Here is a 22410-nt window from a genome sequence, read left to right on the forward strand (position 1 = left end):
AGTTCCTAGGCAGCCATTTGCGGCGCCATCTTGAATCTTCCTGTGGGAGAGTCGTGGGTGGTGGTGGTGGGGGGAGGGGGCAAAGTCAGTGAGGCCGGGGGAGAGTCAGTGGAAGTGGAGGTGGGGAGGGTGCGGAGCTGGAAAGGGAGAACATGATAAAACCCTTGATATATTTGAAAGTTTCTAACAAGGTACAGGTGGGAGACATTCTTCACAGGAAGAGGAGCAGCAGAACACGAGGACATGCACTGACACTAGAGGGAGGAAGGTACAGGTGGGAGACATTCTTCACAGGAAGAGGAGCAGCAGAACACGAGGACTTGCACTGACACTAGGGGGAGGAAGATTTAGGGGAGATTTGAGGAAGAATTACTTCACAGAAAGAGTAGTAGATAAGTGGAATAGCCTACCATCAGAGGTGGTAGACGCAAATACAGTAGTACAATGTAAACATGCTTGGGATAGGCATATTGGTACCCTTACAAAAAAAATAAGGATCAAATATGGTTTGAGGTAACATGTTTAAAAAAGGGGCAGACTAGATGGGCCATGTGGTTCTTCCAGTGGACCTTGCTTCATCTTTACCACCAAAGTATGTAATACTCCCCTGGTGAAGTACAGCGGTAAATATATTTACCTCAAACTGTCTTGAAATGCATAAAATCTTGTGACTGAATTGGTCCTTTCTCCATCTTTATACCATCTGGGTGGTAAATATAGGAGCGGATCCTGATCAATTACCAATATCAGTGGCTTCTTGATGGCGTCATATATATGTTTTTAATATGTGTTTTTATTGTGATTGTATGTGTACCAATAAATGTGATATATTTTTAGCTTTATTCTTAAACTCCTTTTCTTAGCGCTACCTTTTCCTTCTTTTTTCTTGTATTTTTTTAGGGATGTACTCAGTCCCTCCAGTAGCAGCTTGACCCTACACCCCCTGCCAGCGCCTATTTGACTACCTTTTGGGTAGTCTCTGTTTTACCTACAAACAGTCAGGACACCTGCAGATTGATTTTCACTTTTATTTATAAATAATTAAATACATTCTCAGCAGAACTACAATTGCTGGCAAATCATTTCACTATTATCAGTAAACTTTTTTTTTAATATATAATATTCAGTAATTATTGGGTCTCAATGGAACAAGGCACATAGGGCCTTATTCTAGTTCACTCTTTCTGACAAAATCCTCCTTAGATGGACAAAACCATGTGCACTGCAGGTGATTTCTGCACAGGGAAAATACTGACTGCTTTATTTTTACACTGCAATATAGATCTCACTTTGACGTAAAACCCCACCCAAATCTAATTCTCTCTGCACAAGTTACATCTGCCCCACCTGCAGTGCACATGGTTTTGTCCATCTAAGAAGGATTTTGTTCAGAAAGAGTGAACTAGGATAAGGCCCATAGGCAGCATGATAAAGACATTAGCTCACTGTAGTTTGTGTCTGAAAGACATGTGGTCTCAAAGCTCACAGAGGCCGATCCATGTATGAGGCCGATGTTGTCGATAACATGATTTTAGGCTGCGTTGGTGACACGGCGGTATACACTATTCACAGTGGGTTCCTAAGATGTCAAGGAGATCATAAATACAGACCGCCTGCGAGAAATAAAAAAGAAAAGTGCTATAATGAGTTATTTATCAGCCAACCAGAGAGCTGGGACATTGGGCCTAATTCAGAAGGATTGCTCGGATTCAAATCTTCAAAGCCCAGCGATTAGGTACATGCCCCCCCACCAGAGTGAAATCCCGCCCAGTGCAAGCCTTTAGCTGGATCGGGAATTCACCTGCAAATACATTCGCAGCGCACGCACAATCTAATGATGTCCCCAGTGTGCGCAGTCTGTGCGTAGCCCAGGAGTTAGTTGCTGCGATAAAATCAGGCTGATCGGGGGCGGAGCTGACGTCACATGACTTCCCTCACACACCTGGACACGCCTGCGTATTACCTGACACTCCCAGATAACAGCCGCTCACCATGTAATGATTCCCCAGTGTGTGCGTAGCCCAGGACTTACTCAGCAGCTGTGATAGAACCAGGCTGATCGGGGACGGAGCTGACGTCACATGACTTCCCCTCACACACCTGGCCACGCCGCTCACCATGTAATGATTCCCCAGTGTGTGCAGTATGTGCGTAGCCCAGGACTTACTCAGCAGCTGTGATAGAATAAGACTGATCAGGGGCGGAGCTGACATCACATGACTTCCCCTCACACACCTGGCCACACCTGCGTATTACCTGACACTCCCAGATAACAGCCGCTCACCATGTAATGATTCCCCAGTGTGTGCAGTCTGTGTGTAGCCCAGGACTTACTCAGCGGCTGTGATAGAATCAGGCTGATCGGGGGCGGAGCTGACATCACATGACTTCCCCTCATACACCTGGCCACACCTGCGTATTACCTGACACTCCCAGATAACAGCCGCTCACCATGTAATGATTCCCCAGTGTGTGCAGTGTGTGCGTAGCCCAGGACTTTCTCAGCGGCTGTGATAGAATCAGGCTGATCGGGGGCTGGAGCTGATGACACATGACTTCCCCTCACACACCTGGCCATGTCTACATTATCCCTGACACTCCCAGATAACAGCCGCTCACCATGTAATGATTCCCCAGTGTGTGCAGTGTGTGCGTAGCCCAGGACTTACTCAGCGGCTGTGATAGAATCAGGCTGATCGGGGGCGGAGCTGACGTCACATGACTTCCCCTCACACACCTGGCCACGCCTGTATTATCCCTGACACTGCCAGATAACAGCCGCTCACCATGTAATGATTCCCCAGTGTGTGCAGTCTGTGTGTAGCCCAGGACTTACTGAGCGGCTGTGATAGAATCAGGCTGATCGGGGGCGGAGCTGACGTCACATGACTTCCCATCATACACCTGGCCACGCCTGCATATTCCCTGACACTTCCAGATAACAGCCGCTCACCATGTAATGATTCCCCAGTGTGTGCAGTGTGTGTGTAGCCCAGGACTTACTCAGCGGCTGTGATAGAATCAGGCTGATCGGGGGCAGAGCCGATATCACATGACTTCCCCTCACACACCTGGCCACGCCTGCGTATTACCTGACACTCCCAGATAACAGCCGCTCACCCAGGGGCGTAACTATAGCACCGCAGCCCCCCGCCACCGCGGGGGGGGGGCGCTGTGCATGTGGGGGCGCTGGGGGCTGCGGTGCTATAGTTAGCCCCCCAATCCCCCGCAGACTTACCTATTGCGCTGGTCCCGGCGGCTCCGTTCTTCTGCTGAGGACCACCAGAAAATGGCCACCCCCATATAGCACAAAAACTGTCTGCTGTATGGGGGCGGCCATTTTCTGGTGGTCCTCAGCAGAAGAACGGAGCTGCCGGGACCAGCGGGATAGGTAAGGGGATTGAGGGGGGGTTTGCATGGGCGGCGGCGGGGCAGGGGGGGGGGGGTAGGGGTGCTTAGCGGGGCGGACGCCCTCCCCCTAACGGCGGGGGGGCGCCCAAAACATAGCTACGCCACTGCGCTCACCATGTAATGATTCCCCAGTGTGCGCAGTCTGTGCGCAGCCCAGGACGTAGTGGCTGCAATAAAATCAGGCTGATCGGGGGCGGAAAAATAACTGGCCACGCCTGTGTTTTCCCTGACACTCCCAGAAAACATCCGGTTACCACCCACAAACACTGGCTCCCTGTCAATCAACTTGCGCACGGTTACGGATTAGAAAGTAGCAGGATTTTATAGCAGCACCACCTCGCGCATGCACGCTATGGACTGTACGCATGCGCAGTCTTTCCATAATTGCCCAGCCAGTGAATTTGCAGCTATGCGATCAAGTTTGAATCGGGCCCAATGTACCAGTATCTATGAAACGTGTGTGATGCACAGGGCTTTCCGTAGTGCACAACACCGTATCCCGTAGAGGGTGTAAACGTACTCTGTGGCACAATAATAGGTGCGTTGTGGGTTCCTTCTACTAAGTTTTGCTATACCAATTATGAAGGGTAACCCAAAGCAAAATGTATGAACGCCCCAGGTACCTGCTCTTTTATACGCAGCTTTCTTCAGAGTACGCGCTAAGCTGCTAATCAGTCTGCGGTTGTCGAATGTACTCGGTATCCCCAAGACCAGGGGGTCCCAACCTCGGTCGCCAAGTACCCCTCACAGTTTACGTTTTCCAGGTCTCCACACAGAATCACATGCCCACCTGTGGATCTTTTAAAATGTGTCAGTGAATAATGAGGGCACCTGTGCACCTGCCGGGTGACCTGGAAATGATGAACTGTTGGGGAACTTGAGGACCGCAGATGGACTAAAGTGCACCATTGACGCGACCTCTGACCGCGAATCACTGCACGTGTGGCTTTTCTGCGCACCGTCTCTCCTCTGTTCCCTTTGCAGTGGATGTGACCCTGGCTGTGTCCATAACTGAGATTAGTGGCTGAATGTAGTAGCCTGTGAGAAGAAGCAAGTGCGGGATATCCAGTGAGTCTGGGCGGACTTAAAGTGACCTGGTTATGCCGTGTGAAGGACTCACTGGAAATCCCGCACTTGCTGCTTCTCACTTCTTACATTCAGCCTGGCGTATTACAGCAGCGGTCCACCACCGCTAGGTATATTACACAAGTCAATGTCACCACCCGCTATACACAGCTGTGTGCTCCATTACACTGCATTCACCACATACATTCCTGGCTGCACCTGGACATACAGTTGTACATATTGTATCCCTGCATTGTGCAACTGCTACATGGCAATTTTCTGATGATTAACCCTTTGAGTGCCAAGTGAATTTGTCAAAATTGGTGTGAAAATGGCCAAGCAAACATTTGTATTCATAATAATCACCTGTAATGTTACCTTATATTGAAAACTGTCCATATCTGGCCTTTCAATACATAACCTACCTCCAAGACTTCTCTACTGCTGATCCCGTTCTCTGGAATTCTCTACCTCTCTCCCTCAGACTCTCCACCTCTAAATATACTTAGCTATACTATAGTCTTGACTCTGTTTTTGAAGGATTCTAGAGTGGGGGTCTCTCGAACTGTGCAGCTCTGACTCTATGGAACTTACTTTCCCGCATTGTTCAAGAGACCCCCACTCACAAGACTCAAGACTTTCCTGTTTACTCACGCATTTCCGTAATTCCTTTAAGTACAGAAAAGCAGGAAAGCTTTTCTGTACTTCATTGTTCCTGTACTGTATTAAATTCATTCTATGGGCAGTATTCAATGAAAATATTCTCCGTGCATGGCGAGCGTTTTTTTTCGCTCGCCATGCACTCGCCGTGTTTTTGCGGAGATTCTCCATGTTTGGAGACTCTACGTCACGGCACTTTATACACTATTCAATGTGACTGAGACTCGCCGTCCCTTGCGGCAAGTCTCAGCCAATCCAGCGTATGAGGTGACGGTGCAGGGAGCCTGAGGACGGCGGCAGGCAGGGAGATGGAAGTCTCCCTGCCTGCCCCAGAACGTATGTGGGGGGGAGGTGGGCTCCCCGGGAGCCAGGCAGCACAGGCTGCCCCCCGGGGGGTGCCAGCAGGGGACCGTGTATTTACTGCTCCCGATCATGCATATGTAATGATCGGGTGCAGTGAATATATGAATATCTAATGAGCGGCTCTCGGCTCCCGGCCCCCTGCTGGCTGCTCTGTGTAAAATATATATATATATATATATATTTTTTTTTTTTTATTAAATATATATTCATGTGCTATAAGCACATGAATAAAAATAGCATGCCCTTTGACAGAATAAAATTCCAGATTTTTTGACACCAAAATTAAAACAAAAAACTTTTTATTTTAAAAGTTCACATTCCACTTTTCCATGAAAAGATGGAGAATTGCTACACGGAGAGACACGACGAAAATCACGTAGAAAGACGGCGAGAAGTGCACATTGAATAGGGTTGCTTTTTGAGAGCAAAAGTCTCAGTCCAACGCGAGAAAAGCACAAACTCGCCATAAAACACGGAGAATTTTTCTCATTGAATACTTCCCTATCTGTTAGAATGAGTTCTATTGGAGAAAGAGTGCTATATAAATAAAATTATTATTAACTACAAAGCTTCTAACAGCACTCAAGACCCACTTCTTCACCAAACCCAGCCAAATCTCATTCTCACCCTTTGTTACACCCTCACTGTGTCACCCTTGTCTGTCTGCCCCTTTGTCTGTCCCTTTAGTATGTCAGCTCTTGTGAGCAGGTTCCCCTCCCCTCATGTGCTTTTCCTTCACTTACCTGGTACCAAATCCTGCAGTTTCCTGCCACCCCAATACTTATTACACCTATGTTTATGTCCCCTGTACTTGTCCTCTATTGCATTCAACTGTAAGTCACTTTTTCCTGTTTTGCTTATTCATTTAGGTCCTCTGTAATTGGGCGCTGCAGATCCCTTGTGGCGCCATATAAATAAAGGATAATAATTATAGGTGGCAATTTCTTGTTTTGGGGGCAGACATGAATCAATGTCAGGTCAAATTACACAACAGACTTGGAAGAAGAGAAGTTATTAATTGATGTTTTAATTGTAAGACCAACGGCGTATGGGTTTATTACCTGTCACTTCAATGCTTGCTCCGGTAATATATTTGCTGTCATCGGACGCAAGGAACGCACAAACATCAGCAACATCTGTAACAATGGATGGGAACATTTTAAGCTCCTTTACTATTTCAGATGAACACTATAGGCTTTGTACTGTATAGACGCAGCTTCAGGTAACAGAGAATAAAAAGGGAATTTTATGTATATTTACCTTCAGGCTGACCGAGTCTTCCCAGTGGTACAGCATCAGCAAACTTGGGGTAGAAGGTCAGAAATAAAGGTCATAATAAGAAATTCACTAGGTTCATAGCTGACAGATATGTAAAAACGTACGAGGAAAACACTAAGAGGAGGCCGGAATCACCAAAATATTACATTTGGAAATGTGACTGAGGCCAAAACAGCCGGATACAGGAGGATGTTTGTGAAAGACGTACAAGATAAGGAGATTTATGTTCTTACCTGTTAAATCCTTTTCTTCCAGATCCATAGGAGACACAGGGCTTACGCTGGGTATAGGTGGTGATGGACCTGGCAGGCACCAAACGGGATAAACAAATCCTAAGCCTCCGGGAACCGGGCTCCTCCCCTCCTATACTCCGCCCCCGCCTCAGGCCACCAGTTTTTTTAAAGTAAACAAGCCCAAGGCAGGAGCAAAGAGAGAAGGAAGAAAACATGCAACATACAAGGCCACACACAAAAACAGGCCTAACCTAACCGCAAACATCTATAAAATGCAGTGAAAAGTATAAAAGCAGGCGCGTCAGGGAGGGATCCCTGTGTCTCCTATGGATCTCGAAGAAAAGGATTTAACAGGTAAGAACATAAATCTCCTTTTCTATCTCGAGTCCATAGGAGACACAGGGCTTACGCTGGGACGTCCCAAAGCAACCTCTCAGGGGTGGGGACGCGCCTGAGCCGCGCTAAGGACACTCCTTCCAAAGGCAGAGTCCCCGGAAGCAAAGGTGTCAAACGCGTAAAAGCGCAAAAAGGTACTGGGGGACGACCAAGTAGCCGCCCTACACAGCTGCTCCGCAGTAGCCCCACCGCGGACAGCCCAAGAAGCACTAACCGACCGCGTGGAGTGAGCCCGAATCCCGTCAGGGACCGGAAGGTCAGAGTCTCTATAGGCCTGGCGGATCGTGGATCTGATCCACCGAGCCAACGTCTGTTTAGACGCCGGCCAACCTCGCTTGTGAGCAGCATAAAGGACAAAGAGAGCATCTGATTTACGAACTGACTTCGTACGCTTTACATAGATGCGAAGTGCGCGAACCACATCCAAAGAAGATTCTGAGGCCGATTGCTCAGGAGACCTGAAGGCAGGGACCACAATCTCCTGGTTGATGTGGAACCTCGAGACAACCTTAGGCAAATGAGAGGGGCGAGTTCGAAGAACTGCCCTGTCTGGATGGAAGACAAGATAAGGGGAACGCCACGACAGGGCCGACAAGTCGGACACTCGTCGAGCCGAAGCAATAGCTAGCAGGAAAATAGTTTTCCAAGTGAGCCATGGAAGATCAATCGAACGCAACGGTTCGAATGGAGGAGACTGTAGAGCTTGGAGAACCAGGGAGAGGTCCCACGGGGCCACCGGAGGGACAAACGGAGGCTGTATTCGGATAACCCCCTGCAGGAAGGTCCGAACATCCGGTAGTAGTGCCAGTCTTCTCTGAAACAGGACAGACAACGCAGAGATCTGCACTTTTAGAGAAGAAAGACGTAAACCAGCTTCCAAGCCCGTCTGCAGGCAAGATAATATTCTAGATAGCCTAAAACGGCTGGGATCCAGCCCCCTTGTCGCACACCAAGCAAAGAAGGCTCTCCAGATCCTATAATAAGCACCTGCTGAAGACGGCTTACGTCTTAGAAGCATCGTCCGGATTACTCCTGAGGAAAAACCCTTCTCCCGCAAGAGGGACGTTTCAAGAGCCACCCCGTCAAACGGAGGCGGGGCAGATCCGGGTGCAGGCAAGGACCCTGACTGATGAGATCTGGTCGTAGAGGAAGATGGAATGGTAGGTCCATTGCCATCCCCAGTAGATCCGCGTACCAGGGCCTCCTGGGCCAATCTGGAGCGACGAGGATCAAGCTTCCTCCTTCGGCCTTGAATTTGCGAAGAACCCTGGGAAGGAGAGATATCGGGGGGAACACATACATTAGATGAAATGGCCAAGGTGCCGATAGAGCGTCTGTGAGACAGGCGCCTGGATCTCTGGTGCGAGACCCGTACCTCTGGACCTTGCGGTTGTGACGAGTGGCCATCAAGTCCACTTCCGGAGCTCCCCATCTGTCTACGAGCAGGTCGAACACGTCTTGATGAAGAGACCACTCCCCGGAGTGGAGGGTCTGGCGGCTCAGAAAGTCCGCCTCCCAATTCAGTACCCCCGGTATGAATACTGCCGATATGGCCGGGATGTGTTTCTCCGCCCACTGGAAGATGCACCTGGTCTCTGCCATGGCCCCCCGGCTGCGAGTTCCTCACTGGTGATTGATGTATGCTACTGCCGTAGCATTGTCCGACTGGACCTGAACAGGGAGACCCCGCAGCAACGGGAGGGCTAGACATAGGGCTCGGTATACCGCCCTTAGTTCCAGGCAGTTGATGGAGAGCTGACTCTCCCTTGCCGTCCACAACCCCTGGAAGGATCTCTGACAGGTGACTGCCCCCCATCCACGCAGACTGGCGTCTGTCGTAAGAAGTACCCAGTCCTGGATCCAAAAGGGGCGTCCCATCTGTAGGTTTCGGGAGAGGAGCCACCACGTGAGGGACAGACGTAGCTCCTGGGAGAGGACAATCCTCTGCGCCCTGATGAGACGGTGTGACCCGTTCCACTGGGTCAGAAGCTCCCGCTGCAGAGGACGGGAGTGGAATTGGGCATATTCCACCATCTCGAAGGTGGAAACCATCGAGCCCAAGACCCGCATGCAGGCATGAATGGAAACCGACCGGTGTCTGAGAAGATCTCGAATCCTGGACTGGAGCGTCTGAAGCCTGTCCTCTGGCAGGAAAACCCTCTGAAGTCTGGAATCCAGGAGGGCTCCTAGATGGACCATCCGTTGAGATGGAAGGATAGCAGATTTTGACCAACTGATAATCCAACCGTGACTTTGTAGAAGGGTCACTGTCCTGTGGATGTGGTCCTGGAGTTCCTCCGGAGACTGAGCCAGCAGCAGAAGGTCGTCTAAATAAGGGAGAATTCTGACCCCTTGACGTCTGAGATGTCCTGCCATGACTGCCATGATTTTCGTGAATACACGAGGGGCAGTTGAGAGACCAAAGGGCAGCGCACAAAACTGAAAGTGCTCGCCCAGTAGAGCAAAGCGCAGGTACCGCTGGTGATTTTGGCGAATGGGGACATGAAGGTAGGCATCCTGGATATCCAGGGATGCCAGAAAATCTCCCGGTTCCAAGGCCAGTATGATGGAGCGTAAGGATTCCATCCGGAACTTCGGAACCCGGAGGAACCGATTGAGAGATTTCAGGTTCAGTATTGGTCGATAGGCCCCGCTGGGCTTCCGAACCAAGAACAGGCTGGCATAGAATCCTAGACCCCGTTGCGATGGGGGAACCTGTATAATGACCCCAGTTCGAAGAAGGGACTGTACGGAGTCCCTGAGGGCACTTGCCTTGATGGGATCCCTTGGTAGACTGATGGAAAAGAATTGAGAGGGAGGGCGATGGCGAAACGTGAGAGCATAACCTCGCGTGACGACATCGCGGACCCAACCGTCTGTTGTTGTGTCCAGCCATGCGGTGGAAAATCTCAGCAGACGACCTCCCACCCTGGGGTCCCCCAGGTGGAGGTCCGCCCCGTCAGGCAGACGGCTTGTCTGGCTGCTTGGGCTCGGGGCGACGGGTAGACCAGGCCTGACGTCCTCGCTGTTTAGGCGGTCTGGAAGTCCTTGGAAGCGAGAACTCCCGCATCTAGGGCAGCTTCTCCTAAATAAGCTGCAGCCTGTTGGACCCTGCCTGCTAAAGGTAAGAGTTCCTCCCGGGGTGTACCTTCAGATAGGCCCCTGACGAGGGAGTCTGCCCATTCTGAAAGCGCCCTAGCGACCCATGCTGAGGACAAGGCCGGTCTAGCGAAAGCCCCTGCATGTGAATAAATGACCTTTAGGAAATTTTCTAGCTTCCTGTCGGTGGGGTCCTTCAAAGAAGCGGTGTTAGGAATGGGCAAAGTAGAAGCTCTTACCAAGCGTGCTACATGGGCATCCACTGGAGGCGGACTTTCCCATTTAACTCTGTCCCCCGGGGGGAGGGGATAAAGAGTGGGAAATTTTTTGGGGAGCTGAAATTTACGATTAGGGGTAGTCCATGCTTCCTCCAAGATATCCTCCAGTTGATCGGATCTAGGGAAGAAGGAGGAAACCTTCTTTTTACGTTTAAAGACCGGGCCCTTAGACACCGGGACTTCATCCTCTGCCAAGTCAAAAGTTTCTCTGACAGCCTTAACGAGGGCCTCCACATCTATGTCAGGAGGAGGGGGGTCCTGGGGATCTGTAGGAGGGTCAGCGTCGGGAGGGTTAGAACCCGTATCCCCCTGATCAGAGTCTGTGTCTGTGTCAGTGTCCCCTAAAAGCTGAGGAGGGTCGTCCCTGAGCAATGCTGGGCGCTTAGCCGGTTGTTTGGCCAACATTTGTTGTAACCCCTGAACCGAGGCCGTTAGGGAGCTAACCCAGGGAGGCTCCAACATGGGGGGTAAAGCACTCTGGGCTGAAGCGGAAGGAGCCGCCTGCGGAGCAGGCTGCGCAGGAGGAGCAGACGTAAGGCGGTCCACCAGCTGCGACATGACCTGGGTGAGGGACGAAGCCCAAGCCGGCTCAGTAATAGATGAGGCGGTTGAAGGCTGCTGCTGACGCCTATGACAGCATGCGCAAAGGCCATCAAACACTTCATCATGTGTTGACAAGCCTGCAGCACAGGAAGAGCAAGTGCGCAGCAAAGGAGCTCCCCCCTCCTTAGGTGCCTTTCTGGACATGTTAACCTGAGGCACACTACAATCTCCACAACCCTGTAAGGTGTGAGGAGTGGCTGAAGTGGGCGCTGCAGCACAGGGGGTGTAAGGTCACAGCACTTATACACAGCAGAGCATACAATGCACAGAAAAATAATAAATGCAGCAGCTCTCACTGACCAAAGCCCCAAGGCTGGCAGGAGGAAGCTTGTATAGCCTGACCTGTGGAGGAGAGGTATACAGGGGATAGCCCAGCGTCTCCGGAGGTGCAGCAGGCAACGCGGCTGAGGCAAAGATGGCTGCTCCGCGTCATGTGCAGGGAGGGAGAGGGCGGAGGAAAGCCTGCGGCGGGAACTCTGTAGAGAAGGCGCCAGCAGACCCGGGGGAGGGGCCAACGGAGTGAGCCTGCCTCCCCCTGCTGATACTGAAGCCCCCAGGGAAAATGGCCGCCCGCAGCATCAGGCAAATAGCGGGGGTTGACCGCTGCCTGTGCTGCGCTCCGTTGCCTGATACCCTGGTGGTCTAGCGGGGGAACGAGCGACCCGGTCCCCGCCCGATCAGCACAGTCCAGCGGTCCCCAGCCGCCGGAGCTGTAAGCCGCGATAGGCGCCTAGCGCCTCCTACCTGCTCCCAGCTTCCGGCTGTGGGTCCCGGCTGCGGAGGATCCCGACCGAGGTCACTCACCCAGTCGTGGTGCTGCGGCCGCCGGCGCTGGGAGTCGTTGGGGCGGCAGCGCGGGCGTCTCACAAGACGCCCAGCGCTGCCTACCCTTGTTAAAATAAATAATAAAAACGGGCTGCCAAAGGCAGCCCCCCGTTTCAAAGGTGCTGCTCCTGCCGCACCAAACGAAAAACTGGTGGCCTGAGGCGGGGGCGGGGTATAGGAGGGGAGGAGCCTGGTTCCCGGAGGCTTAGGATTTGTTTATCCCGTTTGGTGCCTGCCAGGTCCATCACCACCTATACCCAGCGTAAGCCCTGTGTCTCCTATGGACTCGAGATAGAAAATAAGGTATGATAGGAATAGCAGCACAACATGTGATACGGAAACCTGGCAGCTGCGGATTATAGTGGGCATTTGGAAATAGAGGTCAGGCCTGAAATGTTATTTAGCGTTAACAAGTCAGAGAATCATTTGGTGCGGAATAGACTAAAATAACATATTGGCTGATTTTCATTGAAGCCACCTAAGGTCATGTCAGGCCAATTTGGTCATACACAGTGGCGAATCCAGGGGGGTCTGGAGCACAGTCCACAATTCAAAGAGGAGAGCCGCATCCCACTGCCACCCCAACCACTGCCAAACATCACCAGCCGGGACTCACTGGCAGTGGTTATGGCTCCCCTATATTAATTTGGGACTGTGCTGCAGTCCCACCTGGCTTACACATGCAATTAAATCAAGTGTGGGTCATGTCTAAGGCAGGGGTCTTGTTGGAGCACCACCTGCTGGACTACAAGCCGATGCAGGGAAAATACTAACTCTAATTTAGTTATCAAGCCACCAACCTGCACAAGAATCTGCTGCATGGTTTACAATGTAAATAGTACATTATTACATAGATGTAGGAATGAGTGATAAGAGTGGAGGAAGGAGTCAGCCATCTTTGAAGTGCATTCTATAGCATTAGACATAGCAGCTGATTGGTTGCCATGGGTAACCTCTACACTGACTCACTCTACTTTTACTGCATCATACCTCTACTCCTAAGTCTTTGGGTAAAATGTGTGTTGAAGACCATTTAAATGACATGATGGCGAAGATGTACTAAGCCTCAGAGATAAAGTGGAGAGAGATAAAGTACCAGCTTATAACTGCCATGTTACAGGCTGCGTTTGAAAAAGGAGCTAGGAGTTGATTGGCTGGCACTTTATCGCCCTCCAAGGCTTCGTACAATTTCCTCTATGTATGACTGATAACATAGGCCCTTATTCTGATCTGTGCGGCCGGAGCCGCATACGTTGCTCCGGCCGCACAAACCAATCCCCGCCTACAATACGGATCGCCACGGCCGTCCGTACGCGGACGGCTGGCGATCCGCATGAAAATGGTGGGGCGTACGCCTCCACCATGGTGGGAGCTGCCCCCTGCATTCGATGGTCGGCGACCATCGAAGGCAGGGCCGCACGCTCCACCCGCTCACGCAAGCTTAGACCACACGGACAATCGTCCGTGTGAAAGCTTGTATGGGGGCGGAGAGCTGACATCCGGCGATGTCAGCTTTCCGCCCCCATCACTGGCGTCATAGCCTCATTACCATGCATACGCCCCGCGTTTGCATGGGAACGCCCATGAAACGCTGGGCGTATGCATAGGGTAATGAGGCTATTAAGCCCCTCACGCCCCTATACGCCCCCTTTGCGGCGTATACATTTTTTGTGCGGCGATTTTGCCTGCACATGCGCAGAGTGACCTCTGCGCATGTGCAGAGTGAAAACATCGGCGGTACGGCCGCACGCGGGCCGTACCGCCGAGATCAGAATAAGGGCCATAGTGAGCACATTATAATGAAGTCCTACTAGACATAGCTATTGTCCTCGTCATCTCACCTTGTCCAGAACTTTCTGTGGGACTTTGTCAGTCATTGGCGAGACGATAAATCCTGGTAGTACTGTGTTACACCGTATGCCAAACCTGTGGGGAGGAACGGTAAGACTTCATCACTGACCCAACATTTGGGTACATATCCATATTTGCGGCCTGATCCTTACTCTGCCGATGTTGTGAAAATATAAAAACCAATAACGCTCAGGACAATATGGCAGAAAGCGCTGCGTGACACACACTGGGCCGAAGAAGGAGAAATAATTCAATGGTCGCCACCAAATTATTTCTCCTGCTCTATAGTCCAGGAGCTGGATGTAATGACGCCCGAGTTCGGCGGTCGTGCTGGATAACGGCCGAATGCAGGCGTTCTTTTTTAAAGGGGCAATCTCTTCCGTAAAATGGTTTTGCCTTGTAAATGATTGCCCACTTAAAAAAATGTCCAGCTCCAGGTTTTAACCTCTTCAGGAATGAGTCAATGTTAACACTATGTAATAAATTATTTTATTTTTTTTGATTTTAACAGTATTGCCTGTAAATAGTTTTTAATATTCATCATATTAACTGGATAAGAAATTAATATAGTCTCAAAGTAAAAAAAAAAAAAAGTTATGCAATTAAAAGTAATCATTATTTTGTAGACGTACACTTATATACCGGTATCCCTGATGCGGTTATACTGATATTCTATTCTCCCCAATGCACCTTCAGCGGATAAAAACAAGCGGATATCACAATCAATGTCCGATGGTCATAATAGTGGTATCCTATTAGGGGATTCTGACCCAATAAGTCCATAATAACAGCAGGTATCGGGAGAAGGGGGCCGGCTAATAGGATATCGGAAGATATCCATGTTTAAGCACATGTAGTGTTCATTCTAGCACCAGCCATCTTGGAAAACCCTTGCAGTTCCTCTTCCCTGCCTGGGGTGTCACTGTCTGCTGGGGTGTTTCTAGCACAGGTCTGGTTTGCATATCAGTGCTGATATACAGACCTCACTGTGCTAGAAGCACTACAGCAGGCAGCGACACCCCAGACAGGGAAGAGGAACTGCATGGGTTTTTAAAGATGGCGAGAAGCTACACATATGCTTGAATCAAAATAGCTCAGTTATGTCACAGTTGCAAGCATGGCTATCCTTAACACCAGGACTGGGTGTTTCTTAACCCTTTGGGTGCCAAGTGAATTTGTCAAAATAGGTGGGGAAATAATGGGCGAGTGTGGAAGACTCTGCTGTAGGTAATAATGTGGCCAATATTCCTAGCTGTGAGGCTTAATGGTGGCTACAGGGATCTCACTCACTTTGACAGTTCCTTGGCAGCCGTCTTGGTTAGACCTTCCACTCCGGCTTTGGACGCAGCGTAGTTTGCCTGCCCAAGATTGCCCACCTGGAACAACAATTGGTTACTGGAAAGTTTGTATATATAATTATCTGCCTTATACCTGTTGATATCTTCCAGGTTCGTACACTTGGGGGGTAATGAAATAACTTCCAGATGTGCTGCGCCATTCCCAGCTGTTTTTAAATGCCAATGTTAATATAAGCCAAGCCCATTAATAACAATGCTGATAGGCTGGCCGTTATGGAGCATGATTCTGGTTGGTTCGCTAGGCAGCATGCAATAGGTGCCTAACGAGCACATAGACGCCGCCCACTGCATGGCCCCACCCGCATCGAACGCCACCGAATCCCCTCATTACGATGCAAGAGGATGTGTAAGATAACCGGGAGTTTTCTTCCCCTTAGTAGATAGAAGGAAGCTTGTACTTACTGTTACCCTGGCCGCAAATCAGGGTGGGCGATGACGTCATGTGATACCAGCCGTCCGCCCCATCACCGCATCTGCTTGTACAGTGGAACGCTCAGCATTTGTATGACGCCCACAAAACACTGAGTGTTCCCTTGCTCCGTTGCCGTTTCCGCCCCCTTCAGTCCCGGGCCCTCCCTCCCCGCAACGAACAGCCCGGCGACTGTCTTTTCTACCCATTCATACGGGGATACGGTCCCCGTATGAAACATTGTAAAACCCCTGGTCGACCTAATGCTTGTATCGACCTAATGTCCTGTCGACATAGACACATGTCAACCTAGACCCGTGTCATCCTAGTGGTGTCGACCTAGTTGGTGTAGACTTAACAACCCACACCCTTCATACGTATCTTCCCTTAGACCACCCTAGCTTCTGCTCCCATAATTCTCGGGCCCTTGGCTCTTTTCTGATCACTGTTCTCCTCTTTTACGGTACTCACCAATGTGATTGGCCAATGTGCTTTTTCCCCAACTTTGTTGGACAATAATAATAATAAGATAATTATATGCTCTCTCTCTCTCTCACCTTTCCAACAATACTCCCAATATTGATGATGGAGCCTCCGTTGTGTCCAGTGGCTACAATGGCGCGGGCCACAGCCTGGGTAATAAGGAACGGGCCCTTAGGACATAAATAAAATGGTAATAATGAGTCATCTGCAGAGAGACAGAATAACCGCATACAAATGATCTAATGGAATCCTAGGTGACAGATACAGAATAATACTTATAGCGCAATCTCTTCTCACTCCACGTGCAGCCGTCTGACCTAACATCTAATGTACGCGCTCAATCTTTGCTCTATCAGATTTTCTCTTGTCATATATCAGTACTTGTTTCCTAGCACGGCGCCAACGATTTTAATTGTATCCATCGAGTCGGAAAGAATCGGGTCGATCTAGTGTGGAGAGCGCAGCGAGCCCTGCGAGGGGACGCGTAATACCTGTGGCATACAATGGACCCGATTTTACATAGGAATTTAACATTGAATACAATGCATTCAATGTAAAATCGCGTCGGTCGCATCGCATGCCATTATAATGGCATGCGATGGACCCGATTTTACAATTGTCGGGAAAGGTTAAAAAAAAGCCCGAAATCGCGTCGGTCGGGTCCCATCGCATACCTTAACGTAAGGTATGCGATGGGACCTGATGGGCGCCATGCTAGGAAACAAGTACCCATATATCTGCCGCAATACAATCCCTGTGTTATCTCTCATACAGGACCTGATTAACCAATAGGCTGGAGCTCCAGGACTGCAGAAGGGGGGGCGCCGTACACGGGTGTTTAACAGCATTACAAGGGGAGCTACATGTGTATTAGCCACACTAGGGCACCTGGAACGTTTAATCATATTACCCATAATTCTATGCAATCAGGGCATTTGTAGTAATGCTGATTGATTTTAACAAAATTATATACAATGATTATTCCAAATAGCCAGCCACTGACCGAGACAGAAGGGACGAGAAGGAAACCACACAGTAAAGCACAGTAGAGACCTTCAGGGAAGATGACTGAGGAACCTCAACAATTTTGTTTTTATGATATATTTTCCAATAGATAAATTCAGGATATTAATGGTGGGTCCTTATTACCTTGAGGTTGACGCTAATCACAGAGTCAAATGATTCCTCTGACAAGCGCAGCAGAAAGTCATCCCTGGTGATCCCAGCACTGCTGACAGCAACACGAGGAGGTACAGAGAACCGGGACTAAGGAGAGACAACAGAAAGGAAGGTGTTTGCCACGAGAGTCCACCTGGTGGACAGTTAGGGGAACCACGCCTCATTTCTACCTGTATCTGCTCCATCAGAGCATTGACGCTTTCCGACCGGGAGACATCAGCTGCATAAGCTGCATGATCCTGTCCAGGGAACTCTCGCGACAGAGTCTGTAGTGTTTTATTAGCCGAGTCGACGTTTAAATCAACGACAACGACAGAAGCCCCTTCTAGAGAGAGTCTTTGAGAGACGGCGCGTCCAATCCCACTGCCGCCACCTGTAAAATAAAACCAGAGACTATTATATTCTGTACAAGAAGGAACATCGTACGCTGTGATGTGTTCCATTACACCAGGCACATCATTGGTTTCCTCCACTGTAACAATATATGCCAGGCTAATGATAGAATTCCATGTGAACTCAACACAAGTTACTGAAAGGGGTGTGGTACAGGGGTCCGACAGTCGGCATCCCGATTGGCCGGACCCGGACAGCATGGTGAGCGCAACTAAGCCCCTTGCGGGCTCGCTGCGGGCACCTATTCTATTCTCCCTCTATGGGGGTTGTGGACCCCCACGAGGGAAAATAGCAGGTGGCGGTCGGGAACCCGGCTGTCGGTGTTTTGACAGTCGAGATCCCGATGTTGGGTAAATGCCTGTCGGGATCCTGTCCGGCACCCACTGAAAGTGGATTCAGCTAAATATGTACTTTATAAAATATGTTGAATATTCTACAGTATGTTATTTAACCTGTAAAACATTTCTGCATAAGCCGTATCCAGTGTTTAGCATAAACACACCCACTTGCATCTTCCTGCAGTGCACATTGCACCATCGATGGTCTCCATCAATGATGTCATCAGTGCTTAACACATACTTGCCTACTTTTGAAAACTAGTTTCAGGGAGATTATAGTTGGTAGTAGAATTTTGCAAAGTGTCCCATTACGGAGACGTGTCATGCTCCACCCAAAGGTCGTGTTTAGATCCATATATGGAGAGATTGTGAAAAGAGATTGTGACCGTGTCACCTAGAAGCGTGGGTGTGTACTGCTACATCTGAGAGGACTCTTTTAAAATGGCTTGGATCCAAATGTAGATGAGCCCCAAAGCAGTTAGTAAGAGCTACTATACTTGGTAAAGTGCTGGGAAATGGTGCTGATTATTCAATGTAAATGTATCTGTCCCCCATTCCTTTTTTCCCAAAAAATTTAACAGTGTAATGCGGGCTAGGTGACATAAGGGAGATTCCTAGACTAATGAGGGAGAGAGGGAGATTGCTGCTATGTCAGGGAGTCTCCTGCAGAATGCAGGAGGGGAGGTAACTATGGCTTAACAATGATGGCAGGAAACCATTCATGGTTTGAATCACCAATGGGCATTACTACAGTGGGTCATAAGAAGGCGGTGGCCAATCAGAAAGAACGGAGTATAAGCAGGGTATGCTGTGTCACTACTGGATCTCTGGATCAGACCAGCATCATTGATGTCAAACTCTTTAACTATTGGTGGCAAACCATTGATAATAGCTGACCTTCCCCCCTTTGCAGTCTATAGTATGCTCGTGGTTAGTGCAGCACTGGAACATTTTAGCATTAAAGCCAATTACAGTGACCGTATTTTCTAGAAGCAAGAGGAAGGTGTGTGAATCTTTTTTGATAGCTAATGCCTAATTGCCTCGGAGCATCAATTCACCATCGGGCAGTTATAAGCTAGAACGAGGAAACCACTGGGTTTGTGTACAACTCTGAATCAGGCCGGAGATAAGTGAGACACATAGGGATAGATACCTGCAGAGAAAGCAAGAGAGACTGAGGCAGAGGTTAGACAGGTATAGGAACAGATCTAGGAAATTATAGAATCTGGGTGCTAATCGCAACACCACCAGGCAGAGGTGAAAGAGACAGATGCTGCTTTCACACCGCAAAAACGTCATGGACCCGGTATTTTTAAACGTTTCTAAAAATGGGTCAGAGAGCTAAAACCCCTTTCACACCGCATATCTTTAAATGGTATTTCAAAGCCGTTTTTGTCCCTTCACAACATTGAACCCGTTTAAACCCATAGAAAACAGTGGATGAAAAAAAATACGGGTCTGAAACGGGTAAAACACTGCTTTATTACCGTTTAGAATTTCCAGTTTTATGGAACCGGTAAATTCGCTCTGCACCTTTCAGACTGCACATACTGTATTACCGCTAAAAAACTGCTAAATACTGGGTAAAAAGTGCAGTCTGAAAGTGGCAAGAGTGGGAAATTTACTAGGATGGAACTTCTTTATAAATTTCTAAGGGAAACCAATCAGATACGTACATTATAGAAGAGTGGTTCACAAATACGGTCCTCAGGACCCCACCCAGTTTACATTTCCAGGTCACCCGAGAGGTGCACTCATTACTGACTGACACATTACTGACTGACACAGGTGGCGCTAATTATTTCACTTGATTCTGTGAGGAGATATGGAAAATGTGCACTGTGGGGGGGTCCTGAGTACCGAGTTTGAGAACCTGTGTTCTAGAAGTTGCTAGATAAATAATTATGACAAAGGGGGTTGTACTAATGAACTAAAAACAAAAATAAATAATTATTTATGATTGTTGCTATGAGCAACAATCTATGTGATATTATTGAACGCTCATTTTAATATATACACCCAAGGCCAAGAGTGTCAGAGGCGACACGTAGAGTAATAGAGTGAGTTGGGAGAGGTGAGTGAAAAAGAAGAGACTTCACACAGAAAGAGTGACGCGGCAGCTATGAGACAGATGCAGAGATAGAGAGGCAGATGTCACTGAAAGAGGCACTGAGACAGTAGGGAGGCACAGGCAAATGTTAGACAGTGCTAGAGAGACATGAACTTGTGAGCCAGTTAGAGGCAGAAAGATGTTAGACAGTGGGCCCCATACATCAGCAATCACAATTTATGGATTTCCAGATCCAGGGATTTTTTGGCCAGATAAATGGATTTTACAATCTATCTGACTTTGCCCACACATTACAGATTTATTTCAGTGATGGGCAGATTTTTCCATCTAAAGATTGCATCTTCATATCTGGAAATTGCCCAATCGATTGTCATTTCAGCTGTTCATAATGTAAATAGATGAAGAAGACGAATTGGGAATGCCCACACATATAAAAAAGATCTGCAGATAATACCAGATTATTAAACATGTTTAAAAACCTGATTAAGCAATCGATTGGCGATTTTGATTGGGATTGCCAAAAGGGGGAGCCCACACATCTAAAATGAATTGTGGCAATCATCTCCATATCTGAAAATTGTCACAATTAATTGCTGATGTATGGGGCCCATAACAGCCAGACAGAGAAACAGGGAAATGTGAGCCAGTTAGAGGCAGGGAAATGTTAAGAGGGTGACAGGGAGACAGGGGCATGTGAGACTGCTAGAGGCAGGAAGATGCTAGACAGTGACATGTCAGTCAGCCAGTTAGAGAGAGACAGGCAGCTGTCAGCCAGGTGCAGAGAGACAGGAGCTAGTGATGGATGTCTGGCAGACTGGTAACGTGTCACTGATTATACTGAGCAAATGAGATAACGACCTGTCACCAGAGCTAGTACAGATTTCAGCCTGCTGGGGGCGGCCATGACACCACCTTCTGCCGTACCATAGAGGCGAGTGGATAGTTAGTAGCAGTCAGAGACCATAGAGTGCAGGGTGCAGGATAGATCGTATCTCAGTCTCTACATAACCACACACAGCTTAGTATTTCTGGGAAAGTTACAAAAAAAAGAAGAAAAACAACTTATTCAGGGTCTCATCTGGTGTTTGGGGATTTTGTTGTAACCACCCTTATGTTAGATTATATTATATAACATTGTCACCTACTTAGGGCTTCATATAGTCTTCCTACATAGTGGTTGAACAAATGAGTAATATTCCTTCCATGCAATTATTTATTACCAGGTATTTATATAGCAAACACATATTCTGAAGTGCTGTACAGAGAATATTTGAACGTTCACATCATCTACCACATATACACGGTCACGCACACACATTAATTCTACGGTTAATTTTGTTGTGAGCCAATTAACCTACCAGTATATGTTTGGAGTGTGGAATGAAACCGGAGTACCCGGAGGAAACCCACACAAGCACGGGGAGAATATACAAACTCCGCACAGTTAGAGCCATGGTGGGAATCGAACCCATGACCTCATCGTATTATTTTGGCATACGTAGTAGTGCTCCCTCGGTAGATGTGTGCTCTATGCCAGTTAGATATATAGGATAACATATCTAGTCATAACATTTTACAATAATTTTTGTAATTGACATTGCTAATAATGCAGGTAGTAAAAGCAGGGATGGAACCAATATATTGCTGAGGGCCGGGGCCGGTGTAAAGCTGGGCACACATATGTACAATTTCATTTTTCTTGCGACCGTTCGATCGACCGAATACACGTTCGGCCGTCCAAAAGATACGACCGTTCTGCGCGTACACATATGTACAATTTTACTTGCGACGTCCGATGTACTCCCGTCCAAACAATCGCAAGAAGAAGTATATGAGAGACCCTGTAACCCTTTGCCTGCTGTTTTAACTAATGTGTTTTTAATGCCTCACTGCCCAACACTTTAGAGGCATCACTTTAAGACATTAATCAATGTTGAAGTTTTAATAGTGTGTTATGGTGCTCTGCAAAGAGCTTCCAGCACACTCTATTAAAACTTCAACATTGATTAATGTCTTAAAGTGATGCCTCTAAAGTGTTGGGCAGTGAGGCATTAAAAACACATTAGTTAAAACAGCAGGCAAAGGGTTACAGGGTCTCTCATAATGCAGCATACCAC

General features: G+C 48.6%; 1 protein-coding gene across 1 annotated transcript; it reads right to left on the bottom strand.

Moving 5' to 3' along the window:
- Window positions 1-1014: 1014 nt before the first annotated feature.
- On the bottom strand, window positions 1015-21280 carry HSD17B8 (hydroxysteroid 17-beta dehydrogenase 8). The gene is made up of 9 exons (XM_083160235.1): window positions 21152-21280; window positions 17662-17864; window positions 17462-17578; window positions 16387-16482; window positions 15353-15438; window positions 14053-14137; window positions 6760-6802; window positions 6561-6635; window positions 1015-1613 (listed from the first exon to the last, which is right to left on the bottom strand). The coding sequence occupies exons 1-9, from the start codon at window positions 21195-21197 to the stop codon at window positions 1597-1599; spliced, it is 768 nt and encodes a 255-aa protein (XP_083016361.1). The 5' UTR covers window positions 21198-21280; the 3' UTR covers window positions 1015-1596.
- Between the last annotated feature and the right edge of the window lie 1130 nt (window positions 21281-22410).

The sequence above is a fragment of the Crinia signifera genome, chromosome 9 (assembly GCF_055691185.1).
Source record: "Crinia signifera chromosome 9, ASM5569118v1, whole genome shotgun sequence".
Taxonomy (NCBI): domain Eukaryota; kingdom Metazoa; phylum Chordata; class Amphibia; order Anura; family Myobatrachidae; genus Crinia; species Crinia signifera.

What these genes read in the sequence shown, in the direction of transcription:
- HSD17B8 (XM_083160235.1), bottom strand. Translation starts at nt 21,197, where the DNA reads ATGGCCGCCCCCAGCAGGCTGAAATCTGTACTAGCTCTGGTGACAG. An exon ending in TGTACTAGCTCTGGTGACAG is followed by an intron (nt 17,865 to 21,151) that starts GTCGTTATCTCA and finishes TTTATTTTACAG; the next exon opens with GTGGCGGCAGTGGGATTGGA. An exon ending in TGATTAGCGTCAACCTCAAG is followed by an intron (nt 16,483 to 17,461) that starts GTAATAAGGACC and finishes TTATGTCCTAAG; the next exon opens with GGCCCGTTCCTTATTACCCA.